This window comes from Schistocerca serialis, chromosome 7 (assembly GCF_023864345.2).
Source record: "Schistocerca serialis cubense isolate TAMUIC-IGC-003099 chromosome 7, iqSchSeri2.2, whole genome shotgun sequence".
Taxonomy (NCBI): Eukaryota; Metazoa; Arthropoda; class Insecta; order Orthoptera; family Acrididae; genus Schistocerca; species Schistocerca serialis.
In genome coordinates, this window is record NC_064644.1 from 334,003,507 (window position 1) to 334,027,733 (window position 24,227).

At 45.3% G+C, this 24,227-nt stretch overlaps 1 protein-coding gene across 1 annotated transcript in view; it reads left to right on the top strand.

Annotated features, from left to right (window-relative positions):
- The window catches only part of LOC126412663 (cytochrome P450 6k1-like), a 92,079-nt gene that overhangs the window by 44,489 nt on the left and 23,363 nt on the right, over positions 1 to 24,227 (top strand). Inside the window, exons 3-4 of the mRNA XM_050082365.1 lie at positions 16,307 to 16,626; positions 18,360 to 18,564. Of these exons, the coding sequence (XP_049938322.1) occupies positions 16,307 to 16,626; positions 18,360 to 18,564 (525 nt within the window). The remainder of the gene's footprint in view (positions 1 to 16,306; positions 16,627 to 18,359; positions 18,565 to 24,227) is intronic.

Below are 24,227 nucleotides of genomic sequence, written 5' to 3' on the forward strand. Positions count from 1 at the left end.
GGACCGCGTATAATATCCTTATTCTCGACAGTGTTTCTCACATGGTCCTCTCCTTACCAATTCTGCGGAAAACATCCTCATATCTTATGAGACCACCTAATTTTCATCATCCTTCAACAGCACCACAGATCAAAACCTTTGGCTCTGTTTCCCATTTTTCCTACAGTCCATGACTCACTTCCTCACAACGCTGTGTTCAAAACATTCTCAGAAATTTCTGCTTGAAATTAAAGTCGATGTTCGGCACTAGAAAACTTATTTGGGTCAGGAACGCCCTCTTTTCATGTGCTAGTCCGCTTTTTATGTCCTTGCTTTGTTTCCAAAATAGAAGAATTCCTTCATTTTGTCTGCTGTGAAAATCCCTATTATGATGTTAAGTTTATCGTTACTATGATTTTTGCTGCTCTTCATTACTTTCGTCTTACTTGGGTTTACTCTTTGATCATAGGGCATGCTCATTACACTATTCATTCCAATTCACAAGACCTGTAACTTTTTTGCAATAAAAATTGAAGTAAGGTCCGGCTGAGTCCTGCAAAAAGTCTGCCCGATGTAAATACTGGCCATAGGTTGTTCGCGATAGGAAATTTATTTAATATGCTTCTTTGAACATAGAACTGTACGAAGAACTTTTGATAAGTAATACATTTTTTTCTTCAAGCGGTTTGGTTTGATTCAAAATTTCAATACATCACATTATTCCTCACTCTTTTGGCTAAAAACCCTACTTTTCTACATAATCTCTGTTTAGTGCTACGGCCTCACGGCGCCTTACTCGAAGGCCCTGTGTAGCTGCATGGTACCACTCTACCAGTCAACGTCGAAGCCAACATTTTGTTGCGTCAGTAACCTTCTCATCATCCACGTACTGTTTGCTGAGGAGTGCATCCTTCATAGGCCAGAGGGATGGAAGTTGGGAAGTGCGAGATCCGAGCTTTAGGATGGATGAGGAATAACAGTCCAGTGATATTTTGTGACCTCCTTTCGGATGCGGATTTGTGTGAGGCCTTGCGTTGAGATGGAGAAGTTCGTTTGCGTTTTTGTGGTGACAAACACGCTGAAGTCGTTTCTTCAGTTTCCTGAGGATACCGCAATACACTTCAGAGTTGATCGTTGCACAATTTGGGAGCACAGCAAACAGAATAACCCCTTCAGAGTCCCAGAGGACTGTTACCATGACTTTAGCGGACGAGGGTGCGGCTTTGAACTTTTTCTTCGCAGGAGAGGTGGTGTGGCGTCACTCCATGGATTGCCGTTTTCTTTCCGGTTCGAAGTGATAAACCAATTTTCCGTCGCCTGTGACGGTATTCGATAAAAGGTTCTCACTATCAGCCTCGTAACGCGCAAGTAATTCCACGCAGACGGTCCTTCGTTGCTCTATGGTCTTCTGCTAGACGGCAAAGAACCCAAAGATGGGCACTTTTCAGTACCCCACCTGTTGGACACATGTGTCAGCATTACCAACAAAGACGTCCAGTTGTACAGCGAGGTGATTGATTCTGATTTGCCGCTCACCTCGAATGAGACTCACTGCACGTTCCAGCACTGCAGGAGTCACATCTGTGTGCGAGCGACTGGCACGCGGGAGAGCACCTTGTTGCGATGATGGCAGACGCCTCGCTCAGTGACGCACCGTGCTTTTATTCACTACCAGGTCTCCTCAGACATTCTGCAAGCACCTTTGAGTATCTGTGATGCTCTGGTTTTCCGCCAAAAGGAACTCAAAGAGAGCTCTCTGCCTGGAACGCACTTCCGTTACAGGTGCCATTTTGGAGGCTAGGTGTAGCTCCAACTCCTATCGGAACTTCATAAAACTATAGAGGCCTAAACGGGAATATTCCACGATATCCCGAAACGAATTTCGTATTTTTTCAACCGAAACTTGGCGAGAAAAAATGTTTCGTACTACTTATTAAAAGCCCCTCATACTAACTTCCGACTGCTACGTGATTAAGAGTCGTAATAGAACTCACCTGACGCGTCACACTTATATCTGCAGGCTACACTGAGAAGGCGTAGAATAACCATTTCATAGGCTAAAATGTGTGCTGATGAATCTTCTCCCACACGAATCTTCCTGGCATATTAAAACTCTGTGCCAGATCGGGACTCAAAATCAGGACCTTTGTCTTTCGCTGGCAAATTGTCTGCCAACGGAGCTACTCGGCCGGCCGCTGTGGCCGAGCGGTTCTAGGCCCAACAGTCTGGATCCGCGTGACTGCTACGGTCGCAGGTTCGAATCCTGCCTCGGGCATGGGTGTGTGTGATGTCCTTAGGTTAGTTAGATTCTAGGGGACTTATGACCTCAGAAGTTAAGTCCCATAGCGCTCACAGCCATTTGAACCACTTTTTTTGAGCTACTCGAGTATGACACACGAGCCCTCATCACAACTTTACTTCTGCCCGTACCTCATCTCCTACCCTGCTAACTTCACAGAAGTTCTCACGCGAAACATGCGGGACTAGTACTCCTCGAAGCCCACGCTGTGGTTAAACCATGTCTTCACGATATCCCTCCTTCCAGGAGGGCTACTTCCACAAGTTTCGCAGGGAAAAATCCGTGAAATTTGCAAGGTAGGAGACGAGGTATTGGTAAAAGTAAATCTGTGAGGACGGGTCGTGCGTCGTACTCGGGCAGCTCAGTTGGTGGAGCACTTGCCCGCGAAAGGTAAAGGTCTCGGGGTAATTTCCAAGAATGATTGCCTATCGAAGTCGGTGGGTCCAAACGATACACATCGAAAGTGTGTAGTAAATCGATCATGCGACTCTGGTGACGGGCATTATGAATATGTTTACGTTGGTCACTACAGCAACGACAAAACAAGAGCGTTACAAAAATACCTGTTATTGCGAAGGAGATGACTTACCTTACTCGTCGTCGGTGTTGTCGTCATGTGGAAGTCCATTACGGTGGTCTGGATGGATAATTTGGAAGAGTCGAACCATGTGTTCTTCCTGATACTCGTCCGTTTTCCGCACTGTCGGCAATGAAATTGTAACGGTATTTCAGCATCGAAACTGTTCTTACACTTCGCACCACCACAGTCTACACAGTCCCTTCTTTCCTCGGCCAGTAGTACTTCATATTTGCGACAAAAAGTCGAACAATTTTCTACGCTTTATAAACATGGAATTAGAGTCTTCCATGTGAGAGAATCCGCCAAAATAACATCAAGAACACCAGACATCCCACTGACTAACGACGTAAATCGTCTGTCTTTCCCTAGCAACTCACAAATAATTCGTGGAGGTATGTAATTTAGAGCAAGTAAGGGAATGACGGAAAACAGATGAAAATGACGATCACAAATCATTGATCACAACGCCCGCTACCGGAGTCGCATGATCGATTTACGACCGCACGTTCGATATGAATTGTTTGGAATCCACCAACTTCGATAGGCAATCATTCTTGGAAATTGCCGGTATCGGTTTCGGGTGCTGATCCGATACACAGAATTAGTCTTCCAGGAAGTTTCATATTAGCGCGTACTCCTCCGCTCCGACAAAATTCGTTCTTTTCGCTCATGGTCAAATAATGTCTACTCTGATTCTTCTGTGAGAACAATTCTTTGTCGAAGACGTTTGCGATCTCACTGCGGCTTGAATTACTCAGACTCTCGTAGGCGTCTGTGCACGGCGAAAAATTGCTTCCAACTGGAGGAAGATTGTTCCACAACATTATCTTTTCCCTGTACGTTCCCCGGGGTTTTTAGGCACTACATACACCCAGAGCATTGCATCCTTGTGCCGAAGCCGAGTGTGCGGAAGTCGTTCTCTAAGACTCGCTATCCATGTGGTTCGGTCGCACTCGCTTTCACATGGACGAGCACACGCCAATTGCAACTCTACAGGCGTGTGACGCCTTCCATTGCGTGATGCAATTGTGAAGGCAACATGAAAGCAGTCTCCTGGCAAATAGATGCGACTTGGATAATAATCTTCAAACATGTTCTCTCAATTTTCGACGTAAGTGGAGTACTTATAACGAATAGACGGCCCGTTGCTTATTATCACAATCGATCTTCCTTGATTATACATCTAAAATGGATATGTATTGAGGCGGTTTTTGAAAACAATAGCCGAAGCTAAAACGTCACGAGATATTTCCACAGAAACCTAAGTTAACATTGTTGGAAAGATATAAAAGGAGAAATGCTAATCGTTTGTGACACAGTTTGAAAGCCACACAACTCGTAACAGGAGGCTGTGGGAGAATAAGGAGTCTGGTCTTCCCGAGACACCGCCGCTGCATACAAACCTCGGCAGCTGTAAAAAGCTGTGATGGCCAAAGTTGAGACTGTGAAGACTGGAGTTTTCGGCGAAGCCGCCGTCGTGTCCTAGTCACGGGGAGCGCAGAGGCAGTGGAGGTGGCGGCGTCGAAGCAGTTGGGAGAATGACACCGAGGTACGTTCTGACGACAGACCGCGTGCTAGGAGCTCCCAGGGATTCACACTAGCCCCGTACTCACATAATTCCTCGTTTTTCAGACCCTTCACGGGAAGCCGAAATGCTGACTGATAATGCCGAAGCTGTTTGAAATGCTGACTTATAATGCCGAAGCTGTTTGCGAACAAAATGAAGACACGCCGAGTAGAATTTTGTGTGGCCTCTAATAATACGTCTTCGACGAAGATGTTGAGTGCGTCGTTGCTACATCACATGCAGTTTTGTGTTATACTAAGACTATGTTGTAATAGTCGCTACGTCACATGAAGTTTTCTATGTTGTAATAGTCGTTACGTCACATGAAGTTTTGTGTTATACCAAGACTATGTTGTAGTAGTCGAGCATTAAATAAACTTTTAACTTACAGCGTACGTGGAGTTGCTACATTACATGTTTTCTGTGTACATTACATTTTTTCTGTTATACCCAGTATGTGCTGAGCTGTTGCTGTATAAATGAAGTTTTGTATCACCCAGAATGTGTTATAGCCAGTTGATGGGATGCTGCTGCTAAATGAAGTTAGGATAGCTGAATGAAAATGTCATCCTAAATCAGGGTTTATAGCAAGCACCAGAGACTTTCCGGATAACTGAAAAACATGGATAGTCGAAGCTACACATTTTTAACGGAAAATGCTATTTACTATATTTGGAAGCTAGCAACATGTCAAACATTTGAAGATCCACTGCAATACTTGAACGTTACCGGAAACTGACAACTCAGTTGCTAGGGGCCTAAAACGGTACGTAACCGACCATGGTCCCTCCCAGTAACTGTCCTAAGCGAACATGATGGTTAGCTACGTCACAATGCAGCACGAGGCATAGTTCAGGAGTATGAAGCCTGCACACATTGCAACTTCTCCACCTAAGCGCGTCTACGTTATTTCTGCGTGGCTACGTAAGCCGCGAAGTTGGCTCTGTCCTCAGTGTCTTATCTCCGGCACCTTGCGCCAAGCTCTGCGAAGTTTATCCATACTCCCCTTCTCGCACACCAGAGCAAAGTGAACACTACGAGTCACGTCTCTTGGAGAGCTCTAATTACGTCCTAGAGCTGGACACCGAACCCAGGTCACCGGCAAGTAACTCAGAGTTTCCAAGTAGTGGTCTCCTGTTTACCTTCAGTGCGACGTAGGAGGATGCCGGCCGGAACAAGCGGAGCAGACAATGTAATAACTGACCGGAGCAATAAATAAGCCAGCCACCAGATGCTGCACCCGGCAGTATCTATTCTCAAGGTCAGTGAGGTACACATTGACCATTTCACGTGGTATAAGTATTTCCAGATAACATGAAGAAGCAGTATGAAGTAGGATGATCAAGTAAAACCTGTAACAGGAAAGGCAAATAAAGGACTTCGTTTTTTTTGGAATTGGTCTGGGGAAATGTAGTGCAACTGTATAATGGAAATCGCCCACAAGAGACTAGAGCGAGCAATTATAGAGTATTGCTCTGTTGTTAGAGACCCTATAAGGAAGTCATGAAAGATAGTCATAAATTAACCTCCGATTGCCGATTAAAAAAAAGAAAAAAAAGAACATTTTTATATGCAATCTGTACTTACATGTTGACAGAACTTCTCCACGTAGTCACCATCCAAATTCAATCATTTGCCATACCATGACGCCAGTTTCTTTACCTCTTCATCAAGAATAGATGCTGCATAGTGCTTCAGCCAGTTGTTGAAAGCATTCTTGAGCTCATCGTTGGCAGTGAAATGCTGAACAGCTAGCCAGGTCTTCATCTTGGGGAAGAGACGATAGTCGTTTGGTGCCAAGTTCTGACTATAAAGGGGCGGAAGGGGGGATGTTCGAAAATCTACCTGCTGAAAAGTCTGAGTCTTTCCTTCAGTCGATTCACAGCATAGAGTCAAGCATTGTCATTCCTTCGGTAATCACCACATTTTTTGGATTGCCCTTCGGAGTTTAGGAAGAGGCTCACAAGAAATCTGTGATGTCACAGTTATCTCAAACGCTATTTACATACAGTCTATTGTCAAAAATCGTTTGCGATCCCAGGAAACTGTACCAAATATTTTGAGATTTGATAGCATCAGCTTGAGTTTTTTGAGCTCATTGGGACAATGAGTGTGCACCCACTGTTTTGACTGTTCCTTAGTTTCAGAGATCACGTACTGCATCCATATCTCGCTCCCCGTAAGGTCCTCTTCATAACATCCTCCCTCTCTTCATTGTAGCGCTGAAGGTTATTGAGGAAGGAAGGAAGGTTCGGTTTAACGTCTCGTCGACAACGAGGCCATTAGAGACTGAGCAAAAGCTCGGACTGTATGAAGGATGAGGAAGGAAATCGGCCGTTCCCTTTCAAAGGAACCATCCAAGCATTTGCTTGAAGCCATTTAGGGAGATTACGGAAAACCTAAATCTGTATAGTGGGACGCGGGTTTGAATCATCCTCTCGAACGCGAGTCCAGTGCGCTAGCCACTACGCCACTTCGTACGATGGCAATCGAGGCCTTACCCATTCGTTCGGTTTTGTGAACATCGATTAGACATTTTGGTACCCACCGTGCATAAGACTTGTGATAACCGAAAGCATCTGTGACAACGTTAAAGAGGGTTGCCCTTGAAATCTTAGTCAAATTTTCCGAAAGTTCGAGAACTGAGAAAAGACGTCTCTAATACACAATTTCGTAAACATATTACATAAATTCATGTCATCCTCGACCACTTTCGACATGCTCACCTATGCGACCAGGCATTAATTTTCTGCATCACTGCTCATAACATCATCACTCACAACCCTATTCCCATACATCCGGAACAATCGAAGATGAGTTTTGTCCGCATTGAGTCCTTCTACTTGCAAGAGATGAATCACAGAACATACCTCACAAGTGGCGGGAGATACAATAATACAGTCCATTTCAGTCGCATGCTGCTTACACAATGACGAACGAAACAAAGATCTGCCTGACACGACATGGGTTTCGAAGTCTCATTTTTCAACCGCTCAAGTTCCATGAAGCAGCTAGCATTAATTTATTTTTAGTAACCATAATGGCCCTCGTACACTGTAAGACAAAAAAAGATGCACCACGAAGGAATTATACGAATGGGATGGAAATCTGTAGATGTGATGTACTCTACATGTAAATACATACAAATGATTAAAATATCAGAAAAATTGGATGATTAATTCAAGAGAAAGAGATTCATAAATAAAGTAAGTCAATAACGCGTTTATTCACTTATGACCCTTAAACAAGCAGTTATTCGGCTTCGCATTGATTGATAGAGGTATTGGATGTCCTCCTGAGGGATATTCTGTCCAAACGGCCCATTAAATGTCAGAATCCTAGCTGGTTGGAAGGCGCTGTCCAAAATGCTCCAGACATTCTCACTTCGGGAGAGATCCGGCAACGTTGCTGGCCAAGGTAGGGCATAGCAAGCGCAGAGACAAGCAGTAGAGACACTCGCCCTGTGCGGGAGGGCATTATCTTGCTGAAATGTGGGCATAGGATAACTTGCGTGAAGGGCAACAAAACGGGGAGTGCTGTAAGAGTACCGTGGATGACAACCACAGGGGTCCTGCTGGGACACCCCAGACCATCACTCCAGGCTGTTCGACTGTACGGCTGGCGACAGTCAGGCTGGCATCACACCGCTGTCCTGGGCGTCTCCAGAAACGTCTTCGGCCTGGAATGTCATTGACTGGAGTCGAATTGTATTCAGTGATCGGCCTGGAATGTCATTGACTGGAGTCGAATTGTATTCAGTGATACGTTCCTTCGTTAACCAGTTTCTGACATCGTCTTTAGTACAATTAGATGTCGGAGCTTTGTTTATTTTAACGTTGTGATATGGAGAACTGACAAAAATTAGTACAGAGTTGGATTTTAAATTGGGTATCATTTTTTCTGTCAACCATTTTTCATAATTTTGTTGGTTCATGTGGTTGCGGTGATCTTCCGTTGCTTGATTTGATTTCCACGTAACAAGCACGTTAGGAATAAAGCAATTTTCACCGCCTGCATGGGATATTATTAGGCACTATCCCTTTGATACCGGTTTGAAGAGACGGTGAGTTGTATTATCACTAAACAAGTACTGTGTTTTCCTCCCTGTTTTTTTCTTTTTTTAATTGCTTCAAATACGCAATTACTTTTCGCGGATGTCGCTTCTCTCTAACAATATGAAACTACATGATTTTGTTTCCTTCCAGTGGAAATCTAATTCCTTCCACAACTGCCTTACACTAGCGTTGCTTGAAAGCTTACAGTTTCTTTCAATTCGTGTTTAATTCATTTCACTATAGGCACTCGTTTTCGACCAGATAAAAGTTTTAAACAATGGCTTCATCAAAACTATCACTGTCTGTAATTGTTTTGAGTTTCCGTTCTATATCTGGAGTTACAAACTTCCTTTCTCCGCTAGATGTCCATAGCCTACCTTCTCTTTTAATTTTCTAGACAGCGCAACGCGAAACGCCTGTGGCCATATGCGCTCTCAGCTGAACTTTGTGCACCGTAATGTTCCTTCCCTGAGATGACTCACCTTCCATAAACATTAAAACATTGTGTACAGTCTGCTGAGACTGACGATTCAGTTTCCTGCCTTTCATTTTTGAAGTACTAATTTTAGTGTGGAGGCACTGTGCACTAATAATACAGACACGGAAAACACAACAGACACACGTGGTAAACCAGTGTGTTTGTGCCGAACAGTCCATGTGGCAGTTACATTAGATTCGTTAGAGGAAAGGTATCATAAAAGAGTGCAACTGTTTTTGAACTGTATCTACTGCGGATGCACTCCTTTGCGATAGTTTCGACCATCAGAAACCTTTGCGTTTACTCGAGCGCGTTAGTCCCGTGTTCCGTTTTTTGGCCACCTGTACGCTGGTTGACACCTTTGCTCAAATGTTTTTGATTTAAGCAATGAAACACTGCTTCTGGTACGTATGCCTAGCACTATACGTTTCGCCAATTTATTTTTATAGTCAAGTGCGAATATTTACATAAGTATTTTGTGTAATGTCTGTATGTGTGTTATGCCTATCTTGCAATGTACTATGGCGTTATAAGATACTGTGCCGCCTCCATAATGCAGAAAACCACACACACAGTGTGAAATTTCACAAACAAACAGTGTGAACAATTGTTTGCAAGTAGTGGTTTTCAGCACAGTACCTAATAACTTCAAAAGGACTATTACAATGCAAGGGGGGCAGTACAACGCACAAAATACTAATGTAAGTATTTGTTGGTGACAGTAAGAAATTCTGGAATGAAAAAAATACGTAAGTGGTGCAATGCTTCATTAGATAAATAATTAAGTACAGATGCAGGCTTTCCAGAAATATCGATTACGATGAATGAAATTGAGTCAAACGTTTGTGCTTCCCACTTGTGATCGGCACTTCTTGGAGAAGCAGTTATGTACATAATGTTAACTGAGGGAGTTCTGAATTCTTTCTGACACTTGCCACTTTCCTCATCAACATCCTGTTTCCTTTTACATATTTTTATTATATACAAACGATGACAAATTTAATAAACTTGTCTCATTGATTTTAGTAACACAAAATTTTATTGCTGATTGATTATAAATTGCAAATAATTAATGCCAATGTTAATAAATTACAATGCAATAAATAGCCAAATATTAAAAGTGCTGGAAATTATCTAATTTTAAGAAAAATTATCACTGGTGTAGTTGGTAGGCACTGGCGGCAATGTGTCCAATGGTTATGAATCTGGTATGCAGCTCAGTTTCACCAAAATACGTGTTACAGTACAGCGTCCAAGTTTCTACTTACGCCATATGCAGTCTTAAAGGAGCCGCTAGGATGTTTTAAATTTTCAAAAAAGTGAGATGTGTAGTTCATTTCATGGGGTGGCAGGAACCTAATACTTATTTTTTTCAACAACAAGACGACGAGACTAATCACAAAAAGCTACGCGCATGCACGCACTGATCTCTTTGGTGCATGTTTATTAAACGCTTTTGAGTCAGAAGAATTTCCTTTGGTCAGTCGAAACCAGTTGCAGCCGTCGATTATCTGCCACCTGAACATCTTTCGCCCAGACGCAAACCACGGGTATTGCTAGAATGACTGCGTCGAACGCATTCGCGTGCTTGCAGTGTTTGCAACCGTATCTCGAACGAACCAATTGTAACAATCGCAAAGCTTTCGGATACCTAGAGCAGAGTGTGCCAATCTTTGTAAGGGACTGCAGGGGAGTGGTTTATTGTCCGAGCTGACATGACTTACAGTGTGACAGTTATTTAAATATATGAAATACACTCCTGGAAATTGAAATAAGAACACCGTGAATTCATTGTCCCAGGAAGGGGAAACTTTATTGACACATTCCTGGGGTCAGATACATCACATGATCACACTGACAGAACCACAGGCACATAGACACAGCCAACAGAGCATGCACAATGTCGGCACTAGTACAGTGTATATCCACCTTTTGCAGCAATGCAGGCTGCTATTCTCCCATGGAGACGATCGTAGAGATGCTGGATGTAGTCCTGTGGAACGGCTTGCCATGCCATTTCCACCTGGTGCCTCAGTTGGACCAGCGTTCGTGCTGGACGTGCAGACCGCGTGAGACGACGCTTCATCCAGTCCCAAACATGCTCAATGGGGGACAGATCCGGAGATCTTGCTGGCCAGGGTAGTTGCCTTACACCTTCTAGAGCACGTTGGGTGGCACGGGATACATGCGGACGTGCATTGTCCTGTTGGAACAGCAAGTTCCCTTGCCGGTCTAGGAACGGTAGAACGATGGGTTCGATGACGGTTTGGATGTACCGTGCACTATTCAGTGTCCCTTCGACGATCACCAGTGGTGTACGGCCAGTGTAGGAGATCGCTCCCCACACCATGATGCCGAGTGTTGGCCCTGTGTGCCTCGGTCGTATGCAGTCCTGATTTTGGCGCTCACCTGCACGGCGCCAAACACGCATACGACCATCATTGGCACCAAGGCAGAAGCGACTCTCATCGCTGAAGACGACACGTCTCCATTCGTCCCTCCATTCACGCCTGTCGCGACACCACTGGAGGCGGGCTGCACGATGTTGGGGCGTGAGCGGAAGACGGCCTAACGGTGTGCGGGACCGTAGCCCAGCTTCATGGAGACGGTTGCGAATGGTCCTCGCCGATACCCCAGGAGCAACAGTGTCCCTAATTTGCTGGGAAGTGGCGGTGCGGTCCCCTACGGCACTGTGTAGGATCCTACGGTCTTGGCGTGCATCCGTGCGTCGCTGCGGTCCGGTCCCAGGTCGACGGGCACGTGCACCTTCCGCCGACCACTGGCGACAACATCGATGTACTGTGGAGACCTCACGCCCCACGTGTTGAGCAATTCGGCGGTACGTCCACCCGGCCTCCCGCACGCCCACTATACGCCCTCGCTCAAAGTCCGTCAACTGCACATACGGTTCACGTCCACGCTGTCGCGGCATGCTACCAGTGTTAAAGACTGCGATGGAGCTCCGTATGCCACGGCAAACTGGCTGACACTGACGGCGGCGGTGCACAAATGCTGCGCAGCTAGCGCCATTCGACGGCCAACACCGCGGTTCCAGGTGTGTCCGCTGTGCCGTGCGTGTGATCATTGCTTGTACAGCCCTCTCGCAGTGTCCGGAGCAAGTATGGTGGGCCTGACACACCGGTGTCAATGTGTTCTTTTTTCCATTTCCAGGAGTGTAGAATTGTCAGAAGTTTTGAACAGTTTGCTTTAGGACGTTCAAACTGCACGGTTGGCCGCGGGGCATGATGGGAATCAGTATGCACATGCGCTTTGTTGCCCGGTAGAGAGTACCTGAGCGTATAGCACTAGTGAAGGAGGCCTACTACGCGAGCAATAATAGCCCAGCTGCGGTTCAAGGGAAGTTTGCGACCGAGTTCAAGTTGAAGACGACCGGTCAAGGTGTGCTAACAATGAAGAATTTGATTCGCAAGTTTGAGAGAACGGATAATGTTCGTGATGACAGGGTTGGCAATATCAGTCGTCCAATAACGGCGAAAACGCCTGAAAACATGAATAACACAGTCACTGTGTTTGAAACCAGCCCCGTGAAATCGATCAGACAAGCTGCACAACAGGTAGGGATCAACTGGGAGACACTGTGACAAATTTTTGTTGAAGAACTACATCTCTTCCCATACAAAATTCAAACCTATGACCCCTTAAGCCCCAGGGCCATGGAACAGCGAGTGTGTTTCGCCGACGCAAAATTGACGAAAAGGACTTTGATGTGAATATGGTTTGGTTTAGCGGCGAGCCGTCCGTAGTGGCCGAGCGGTTCTAGGCGCTACAGTCTGGAACCGCGCGACCGCTGCGGTCACAGGTTCGAATCCTGCCTCGGGCATGGATGTGTGTGATGTCCTTAGGTTAGTTAGGTTTAAGTAGTTCTCAGTTCTAGGGGACTGATGACCTCAGCAGTTAAGTCCCATAGTGCTCAGAGCCATTTGAACCATCTAGCGACGAAGCACACTTTCATTTGGATGGATTCGTCAATAAGCAAAATTGGCGCATCTGGGGGACTGAGAATCGGCGTTTCGCGATGGAGAAGGCTTTTCACCCTCAACAGGTGACTGTGTGTGCTGCGCAATGTTCAGTCACGGAACAATCGATGTGATGTTCCTCGATGGCACGATGGCTACCGAATGATACGTGTAGGTTTTGGAAAATGAATTCATCCCCATTGTCCAAAGTGATCCTGATTTCGACAAGATATGGTTCATGTAAGCCGGAGCTCGACCCCATCGAAGTAGGAGAGTGTCTGATGTTTGGAGGAAGTCTTTGGGGACCACATTCTGGCTCCAGGGTACCTACAAGCCACTGGTATAGGCCTCGATTGGCCGCCATATTCCCCGTATCTGAACACATGCGACGCCTTTTTATGTGGCGATATCAAAGACAAGGTGTACAGCGATAACCACAAAACCATTGCTGAGCTGAAACCAGCCGTTCAGGAGGTCATCGACAGCATCCATGTTCCGACCCTTCGGCGGGTCATGCAGAATTTCGCTATTCGTCTTATGCACATCATCGCCAATGATGGGAGGCATATACAGGGTGTTACAAAAAGGTATGGCCAAACTTTCAGGAAACATTCCTCACACACAAAAAAAGAAAATATGTTATATGGACATGTGTCCGGAAACGCTTACTTTCCATGTTAAAGCTCATTTTATTACTTCTCTTCAAATCACATTAATCATGGAATGGAAACACACAGCAACAGAACGTACCAGCGTGACTTCAAACACTTTGTTACAGGAAATGTTCAAAATGTTCTCCGTTAGCGAGGATACATGCATCCACCCTCCGTCGCATGGAATGCCTGATGCGCTGATGCAGCCCTGGAGAATGGCGTATTGTATCACAGCCGTCCACAATACGAGCACGAAGAGTCTCTACATTTGGTACCGGGGTTGCGTACACAAGAGGTTTCAAATGCCCCCATAAATGAAAGTCAAGGGGGTTGAGGTCAGGAGAGCGTGGAGGCCATGGAATTGGTCCGCCTCTACCAATCCATCGGTCACCGAATCTGTTGTTGAGAAGCGTACGAGCACTTCGACTGAAATGTGCAGGAGCTCCATCGTGCATGAACCACATGTTGTGTCGTACTTGTAAAGGCACATCTTCTAGCAGCACAGGTAGAGTATCCCGTATGAAATCATGATAACGTGCTCCATTGACCGTAGGTGGAAGAACATGGGGCCCAATCAAGACATCACCAACATTGCCTGCCCAAACGTTCACTGAAAATCTGTGTTGATGACGTGATTGCACAATTGCGTGCGGATTCTCGTCAGCCCACACATGTTGATTGTGAAAATTTACAATTTGATCACGTTGGAATGAAGCCTCATCCGTAAAGAGAACATTTGCACTGAAATGAGGATTGACACATTGTTGGATGAACCATTCGCAGAAGTGTACCCGTGGAGGCCAATCAGCTGCTGATAGTGCCTGCACACGCTCTACATGGTACGGAAACAACTGGTTCTCCCGTAGCACTCTCCATAAAGTGACGTGGTCAACGTTACCTTGTACAGCAGCAACTTCTCTGACGCTGACATTAGGGTTATCGTCAACTGCACGAAGAATTGCCTCGTCCGTTGCAGGTGTCCTCGTCTCTCTAGGTCTTCCCCAGTCGCGAGTCTTACGCTGGAATGTTCCGTGCTCCCTAAGACGCCGATCAATTGCTTCGAACGTCTTCCTGTCGGGACACCTTCGTTCTGGAAATCTTTCTCGATACAAACCTACCGCGCCACGGCTATTGCCCCGTGCTACATCTACATCTACATCTACATTGATACTCCGCAAGCCACCCAACGGTGTGTGGCGGAGGACACTTTACGTGCCACTGTCATTACCTCCCTTTCCTGTTCCAGCCGCGTATGGTTCGTGGGAAGATCGACTGTCTGAAAGCCTCCGTGCGCGCTCTAATCTCTCTAATTTTACATTCGTGATCTCCTCGGGAGGTATAAGTAGGGGGAAGCAATATATTCGATACCTCATCCAGAAACGCACCCTCTCGAAACCTGGCGAGCAAGCTACACCGCGATGCAGAGCGCCTCTCTTGCAGAGTCTGCCACTTGAGTTTATTAAACATCTCCGTAACGCTATCACGGTTACCAAATAACCCTGTGACGAAACGCGCCGCTCTTCTTTGGATCTTCTCTATTTCCTCCGTCAGGCCGATCTGGTACGGATCCCACACTGATGAGCAATACTCAAGTATAGGTCGAACGAGTGTTTTGTAAGCCACCTCCTTTGTTGATGGACATTTTCTAAGCACTCTCCCAATGAATCTCAACCTGGTGGCTCTGAGCACTATGGGACTTAACATCTATGGTCATCAGTCCCCTAGAACTTAGAACTACTTAAACCTAACTAACCTAAGGACAGCACACAACACCCAGCCATCACGAGGCAGAGAAAATCCCTGACCCCGCCGGGAATCGAACCCGGGAACCCGGGCGTGGGAAGCGAGAACGCTACCGCACGACCACGAGATGCGGGCTATCTCAACCTGGTACCCGCCTTACCAACAATTAATTTTATATAATCATTCCACTTCAAATCGTTCCGCACGCATACTCCCAGATATTTTACAGAAGTAACTGCTATCAGTGTTTGTTCCGCTATCATATAATCATACAATAAAGGATCCTTCTTTCTATGTATTCGCAATACATTACATTTGTCTATGTTAAGGGTCAGTTGCCACTCCCTGCACCAAGTGCCTATCCGCTGCAGATCTTCCTGCATTTCGCTACAATTTTCTAATGCTGCAACTTCTCTGTATACTACAGCATCATCCGCGAAAAGCCGCATGGAACTTCCGACACTATCTACTAAGTCGTTTATATATATTGTGAAAAGCAATGGTCCCATAACACTCCCCTAATCCATACATCAAATGGGCATCTGCCAACTCCGCATTTGTAAACATTGCACTGACTGCAAAACCACGTTCGTGATGAACACTAACCTGTTGATGCTCCGTACTGATGTGCTTGATGCTAGTACTGTAGAGCAATGAGTCGCATGTCAACACAAGCACCGAAGTCAACATTACCTTTTTTCAATTGGGCCAACTGGCGCTGAATCGAGGGAGTACAGTACATACTGACGAAACTAAAATGAGCTCTAACATGTATACATAACATCTTTTCTTTATTTGTGTGTGAGGAATGTTTCCTGAAAGTTTGGCCGTACCTTTTTGTAACACCCTGTAGAACATTTCATAACTTATCTCCTAATATCTGTAGTGATGTTTACATGCTGAATAATGTTTGTAACTAATTTAGATTTTGTTTTCATATAGTTAAATAATTGTCACGCTGTACTTTATTCGAAGGCCAGCGCTGATGGTGCGCGACCCCGAGCTGGTGCAGCGCGTGCTGGTGTCCGAGTTCGCGTCTTTCCCTGACCGGCACGCGCGCACGGGCCAGTTCCGCGACCCGCTGGGACACGCCAACCTCTTCCTGATGAGGAGCCCGCGCTGGCGCGTTCTGCGCTCCAAGCTGAGCCCCGCCTTCACCTCTGGCCACCTGCGCCGCATGGCACCCATTGTCGACCGCTGCGCCGACCAGCTGCTCGGACTCCTGCAAGGCGCCGTCGACGCCCGCGAGATCATGGCCCGCTTCACCACCGACGTCATCAGCAACTGCGCCTTCGGTGAGTACCTTTCTGCTCCGGCCTCGACTCTCACACTACCAGAAAGAAGCAGTTCGTGTCTCTCAGTGCAGCGCCAGTTTGGGGCTTTATCGATACATCCAAATCAACCAAAAACAAAGGCAAAAATATAGCCGATAGTCAGATGAAAACCGAACTCCCGCCACACCGGGACCATGGAATGGTTCCATTCAAAAGTAATCACCATACACATTAAGATATTACCGAGTGAGATGGCGCAGTGGTTAGCGCACTGGACTCGCATTTGGGAAGACGACGGTTCAAACCCGCGACCGGCCATCCTGATTTTGGTTTTCTGTGATTTCCCTAAACCGCTTCAGGCAAATGCCGGGACGGTTCCTTTTGAAAGGGCACGGCCGACTTCCTCTCTCGTCCCTCCCTAATCCGGTGGGACCTCGGTGTTTGGTCCCCCTTCCGAGATCAATCACCCAACAACCATTAAGAGTTTTATCCCATTAGGAGAGGAGACGATCAGTTCCTTTTTTGTGGAACGCAGTCTGCCGCTGACATATCCACAACTATAACCACTCGTTAACTTCCTCATCCAAATGAAACCGACGTTCAAGCATGTCTTTCTTTAAATCGCCAAAGATCTGAAAATCACACAGTGAAGGATCCGGGCTGTGAAGAGGATGTTGGAGTAATTCCCAACCAAATCGGTGAAGCGTATCCTTCGTCCGGTTGGCAATACCATGTAGGTACCAACAGCCCCGGAACGCCGCCAACCGGGAGCCACGGTGTCTTCTGAAAACGGCGCTTGCCCACAATGCCCCTCGCCGCCACACACTCTGTCGAAGGACAACGCTGCCCGTAGAAAGAGCTTCTCTTATCTTGGCAGTTTACATCAGATTTACAGTGCACCCCTGAGCGATTTCGAGGGATGGACTGCACTTGTGCGTTCGTACTTGGGGACGGGGCTTATCGTGAAAAAGGATGATTCCTTCCGACATCATTCCTGGCGGTATTCACATTACGGCAAGTCTCAGTTTCTGCAATGTGTCTTCATAGTGCTGTGCATTGATTGAGATCCCACGCTGCAGGAACTCGACGAGAAGAGGGCACCTGCAGTCGGAAGAGGACATCATAATGACGTTACCAGAACTTGTGTGGACAAGTCTGGATTTCTTTGGCGGGAGAGATGTGAGAGTTTCCGCTGTTGTTGTTTGTCCTCATGCTGTCGGAATGTTGTTGGTGGAATCATCCTGTTGCACCATAAAGTCAGCACCACACTGCCAATCGGACAAAGCCTATGCTTCAGCGATTTGGTTGCAAACACTGGATCTTTGGTTTTGATTATCTGATGCCTTTACTAGACGGTTTAGTAACACTACTTTAGTGGCACTGCTATCAGCAACATTATCATTGCTATTGCGCAATGGTGGTGTTGATTGCCGCTGGTGCGCTCTATATGTGAGCAGAATCTCGTTGCTTTTTCTGCCAGATTTCGAGACAGAGTTTCACCACATGTTCAACATATCTTATCCACTTTTGAGCTATTTCCCGACATTTGCTGCCTCACGTGTCCTATGTTTAATTACTTGTCTTAGAATCATCCACGTCGCTTTGGGGGTTTTAAACATTAATAAGAATCACCTTGTACATAGGAACATCTATATATTGTTTTATAGATACTGCTTAAAATTTCAGTGTGCGTAGCAAAACGCTTCAACTTTGTATAATGTGCAATGTCATATATAACCATTGTTTGTGTACAGGCGTGAACTCAAATGCTATGGGCGACCCCAAGTCCCCCTTCCGCGCCTTCGGCCGCAAGATCTTCGAGTTTACGAGGGCCCGTGGCACAGAGATAAACGGCATCTTCTACACGCCGTGGCTCAGTGACATTCTGGGCTTCAGCTTCTTCCAGTCGGAGACCAGCAAGTTCCTCAGAAACTCACTGTGGCAAGTCATCAGGGGCAGGTAAGCTACGTCCTCACCGTACAGTTCACAATATTGCAGACATTGTCAGTAACAACAGCTAACACAGCACGTGCTTGTAGGTCGCCAGCACCGGTGTATTATTCGGCAAAGTCAAGTTAGATCACATTTTAATTTACGCCTCAGAATCTGGTTGGTGATCTATTAATAAAGTACATTCCCTTATTCTGACAGTCGGGTCTAGTTTACAAGTATTTCAGGTTTCCATATCCAAATGGCAACGTTTTTAGTTATGTTTACACATAATTATACGAGAGGTATCCATAAAGTAACAAACTTTTTTAAATAAAAAATTAACATTACGGAAGAACCAAATGTTATAATAAACATTTTAAAGGCACAGTCTAAAGCTTCTGCATAATAGCCACTCAAATTGAAGCACTTATCAAACCGCCGCACAAGTTTTTCAATATCATCTTTATAGAAATCTGCCGACGGCGACTGCAACTGCTGGTTTATATCGGCACGCAGTTCGGTGTCAGTATCAAAGCGCTGTGTAGCGAGCCATGTATCCATTGCTGGCGAGCGTTGGTAGTCGCTGGGCGCCAAATCCGGGCTGTATGGTGGACGATCAAACACCTCTCATCCAAAACCCCTTACAAGCTCTCGGACACGATTAGCTGTACGTAGACGCGCGTTGTCATGAAAAAAAAAAGCTTTTACGCTAGCTTTCCGTGACGTTTGTTTTATATCGCCTGCCTTAACTTTATCAGTATTAGGCTGTATCGCTCTGTGTTAATTGTTGTAGCACATTTAAGAAAATCAACGAGAGTCACTCCTTTACAGTCCCAGAACGTAGTAGCCACGATCTTCCTCGCTGACAGCGTTTACAAACACTTCCTTGGTTTCCTGGGGAATTTGTGTGTCCCCATCCCATCGACTGCCTTTTTGTTTCAGTGTTGACATATTTCACCGAAGTCTGGTCCCCAGTTACCATCCGATCGATAACTTTCCTACCATTTTTCTCGTAAAGTTCGAGGGAGATCAGTGCTGCAGTCACTCTCTGTTTTTTGTGGTCTTCCTTTAGGATTTTGGGAAGCCATCTAACACAAAATTTGTGATAACCAAACTACTCTGCCACAATTTCAGGCACCAAACTCAGTGAAATTTGAGGAAATGCAGTGACAGTTCCTTAATCGTGAAACAATAGTTTCCACGAATTTTGTCGTTTATTTAGGCCTACCACTGGGATCCTCATCGTGAACATTGGTACGGTCATTTTTAAAATCAATGCACCATTAACTCACTCGGCTTTCACTCATTATTCCTTTTCCTATATTCATTACCAAGATCGCGATAAATTTAAAATGGTTCGCAGTTTTTTGCCGACAAAGACCTAACCACAGAACGCACCTCACAAGTTGCAGGATTTACAGTAGTAGCACATATTTTAACACGTCATAAAAAGCAAAGTATCAGAGAGACAGACCACACGCTAACACCGCTGGGTGGGTACTGAGAGTGGGAACGTTATGGCACCAAAATGGCGGTTGTAAACCCGTCTACCGTCGTGATAGCCCAAATTGTCTGTTACCTTCTGGACAGCTCTCGTACATGTGCTCATTGAAAATTTTGTAGAAAATTTTTGTCTATACACACATTTTTGTTTTGCTTCGTAATAACTCTACTTTAATGGATTTGCCTGTTTGCAGTTGGTTCAGGTAATTCATTTAATATCTACATTTATCACTGTTTCAGCTTTGTGGCAAATAGTATACCATATACCTGTCACATTTATTGTAAATGTTCGGGCTTCCAAGATTGGTTAAATCAAACTTTTCTGCTCATTGGGTTTCAAAAAGTTGACGTAAATACTGCGGTAATATGATTTGTCAAAAACAATTAATTTTTATGTACATCTGTTTATTAATGTCTCTGTCAACTTCGGAATTGCAGTGCAAGGTAGAGAACAGCTTGCTTTAGAAGACTCGGATAGTTAAAATTTTTCCGTGAAATTTTTTTTATTAAATATGGGATGACAAAATTTTTTAGAGATAATAAATTTCATAATGTCGCAAAAAAGTGGTCCAAGGTGAAGCGTACGCGTGGAAGCCGATAGGTCGCAGGACCGAATCTCAGTTGGAGCAGGGAAATTTTCAGTCCGCCTTTAATCACGCCTTCACCTCTCCACGATGTGAGGAGTCGCGTTGTTTAGTTTCCACATTAAACTCTAGGTCCCCTTATCCTGGGTGGATAAATTGGGTGGATTAGAGACATTCAAGTTTCCGAAAAGGCGCCAAATCGAAAGACTTACACCTGGCCATCAAGTCACACGAAATTAATATACTGTGCAGGATGGAAGGAGATCAGGCAAGGGAGCAGATATCTAAAGTTTGTGGTTTTCCAGTAATAAGCAAACAATTGGCGTAAACATGTTTTCAGATTAATTATCTGTTCAGGGATACACAAGGCCGACCCAGGAAAGGTGCCTTACCTCTGTAGGGGTCATTACGGCCAGAGTGTCGAGTAGGACATGCAGGGTGCGACGCTTAAATCAGGATGAATGAAACTTTTTTGCACCAAATTTATTAAAACAAAATACAAATGAAAATGCGAATCTTTTTACATATAAATAGTGGTACCTTTCAAGAGTAACATTACTCGATGCAACCCCCTCCAGCCGCATTGACAGCCTCCAGTCTTGTCCTGCAGCGATTCCAAGCACTCTTTAAAACAGCGCTGCCCATATTCGCTAATTCTGCTTCGACAACGTTGAGTAGAAATGCGACATTGGGGTGCCTCGTCTAGTTGGTAACTCTTTCGACTACGCTCCAAACATGGAAGTCGAGGGGGTTCAACCCGGCCTATTTGGGGGCCAGAAGTTCTTTGACCGAACGTGTCTACGTTATCCGAGAGCCAGTTTTATAGCAAATGGCTCGTATGAGGTCCTCCTGTGCCATTCGACACATTATCCGCTCGCTGACATTCGGCACTGACGCCAATTTCCTCAGCGATTGGCCCGGGTCCTCCAAAATTAGCGCCTGAGCCTTTTCGATGACTGCCGCCATTCGTGACACACATTTCCTTGAATGATGTTTCCTCGCCGGGTTAGCAGAACCTTCCCCAGACTTCTCCGAAGCATTATACTTTACCACAATACCGTAAACACCTGGTCTCGGATACCCGAAGAATGGAATTATTTCAGTAGGCCAAAGCCCAGCGCGAAGACTTTCGATAATCGCTGCTTTCTCTTGTACTCCGCACTTGTCCGTAACATCTCGGCCATTTTGAGGTTCTGACTGTTTACTAGATGCCTATGGTTTTCAAGAATGCCAGTCGTGACCTCCGGCAGAACTACGATATGGTGGTAAATTCAAATTAAAATTTGTCCGGATTTAAGCGCTGTAGTTATAGTCCGATTAAAATTACTTATCTATTGGCAATTTGCATATCAGTTACTCTGAAGGCGACACGCAAACACAGCGGGTCACTTCACAAGTGCTGATGTGTTGTTACATGTGACACGGAGCTGTGGTGGAAGTAGTTTCTCTGCTCAGTCCACAGCCGATTTTAAGTGACCAGTGTCGTACCGCGGTAGACGACGCGTTCTACAGAAGGAAGGGTACTTTATTTCAGTTTCTATAATAAAAGGTAAGATCACCAGTCACTTTTATTTCGACACAATTTCCTTGGCCTTTAAACCATACAGCTACGGACTCACACTCATTTATTTTACGAAGACTCCTGGTCCTAACAATAAATAGCATATTAGACGTGAAATAGGAACGACCCTGTTGTACACATTTACTTGAAATGTGGGGTAAGCACCGAACCACATCCTCATGGTGTGCAATGAATGCGAGGAAACGGCGGTCAGCAACCTGCGGCAAAATCATTATTCACGATATCTTTGTTCACGGCGATTAAAGCTGACCTCTACGAGCCCACTCAAGACAGTAAAACTGCACTTTCATCACTAAAAGCGAGCTGGAATATCTCGCTCTCATTGCGACGCTGGTTATATGAGCTGACGCGATACTAATGAATCAGCAGTTCTTGTTGGTACTCGGCTGCGGATTATAGGCAGCACAAGTAGTTCCCAAACGAAAAAAGAATGATAGAAAGAAAAATATAACATCAAACAAAAAAGTCAATATGATAATGAAAATGACACAATAAAGGATTCAAACTAAAAGAGAATTACATTTGAACCAATTAACTGAACAAAAATAAGAATAAAGATTTAAACACAAAAATATGTATCATCTTGTGAGATTCGAATTCATAAGCTTCTGCATAGGAGGACTGTATCTTAACCACTGCACTGCACTATCACTTCACATTATACTGTAAATCAAGAAAGGAAGCTGGACAAGGAACTCAGAGTGAACTGATCATTTTTTGTGGTTGTCTGGCAGTGGCGAGCAGTTCAGACGTGACACTGAGCACACTGATTGTAGAAAACCAGCTCCAACGCATGAAATGTTAACTAACAAGTAATTTTAACATTTCAGAAGATTAGGGAAAGAACATGTCGGGTTGGGAGCCAGCAGAAGTGAGAGAGAGCTTGCCTCAGCTCGGCACTCTGCTGCCAGCTCACGAGACCTCACGTGGGCAGTTTCCTACGCTCCGATTTGTTGAGGGTTGTAGGCAACGAAGCGTCCGTTCGTCGCAACCCGCAACACTGACAACAACGTCAGCCTAGCCACACAATCGGCACCACTACAGAGTTGTGGAAACTGTCTTCCAGCAGAGATTAACCTTGACCAAACAAACTTTTTAAAAAATTAATAAATTATTCTCATTCCCTCCAATCGAGTGACCACCTGTACATTATATGTGCAGCTGTGTTACTTGTTACACGTCTATATGCATATGCTCTCTATAGCAGCCGGCCGGGCTGGACGAGCGGTTCTAGGCGCAACAGTCAGCAACCGCGAGACCGCTACGGTCGCAGGTTCGAATCCTGCCTCGGGCATGGATGTGTGTGATGTTCTTAGGTTAGTTAGATTTAAGTAGTTCTAAGTTTTAGGGGACTGATGACCTTAGAAGTTAAGTCCCATAGTCCTCAGAGCCATTTGAACCATTTTCTCTATAGCACAACAAAGTTTTGTTTGAGAGTAGTCCTCAAACCTTATCAACACATTTCATAAAGGCAGTGGGATTTTGTTTATTCTTCTCTGTTTCCACTCCACTAAGCATTGTGCCCCTCCAGCTGTATTTTGCACGTATGGACTTTCTCAACTTTAAAGGTTTGCCTACGCGTTCCGTCATTACTGCCTCCTTCTCGTCACTGATAAATTAATGACGTTGTGGTTAACCACCAAATTATTTTTCGCGATCACATTCCGAGCACACACTGTGAGCTAACAGTACGGAGTTCGGAAAATTGGTCGGGGATGCACCCGTAGGCGCCCGTAAGTTGTTTCTCGAGTACAGACTTTTTACTCATTAGAGAATTCCATATTCAGATAGCTGTTGGACTAATAACTGTAGTAGAGATTCCTCTAAACCTCTCGTTTAGGTAACTGTAGCACAATCTAGCTGATATCAGTGAGACAATACTACCATTTCAACAGTTATTGAGTGTGTGGTGTCCGCAGCTTCGAAATATTGCAAGTAAATTGAGGGGGGGGGGGGGGGGGGGGTGGAAACACTGCTGTCAGCTGCAGCAGGACATTAAGAGGGATCAGCGGCGACGAGCG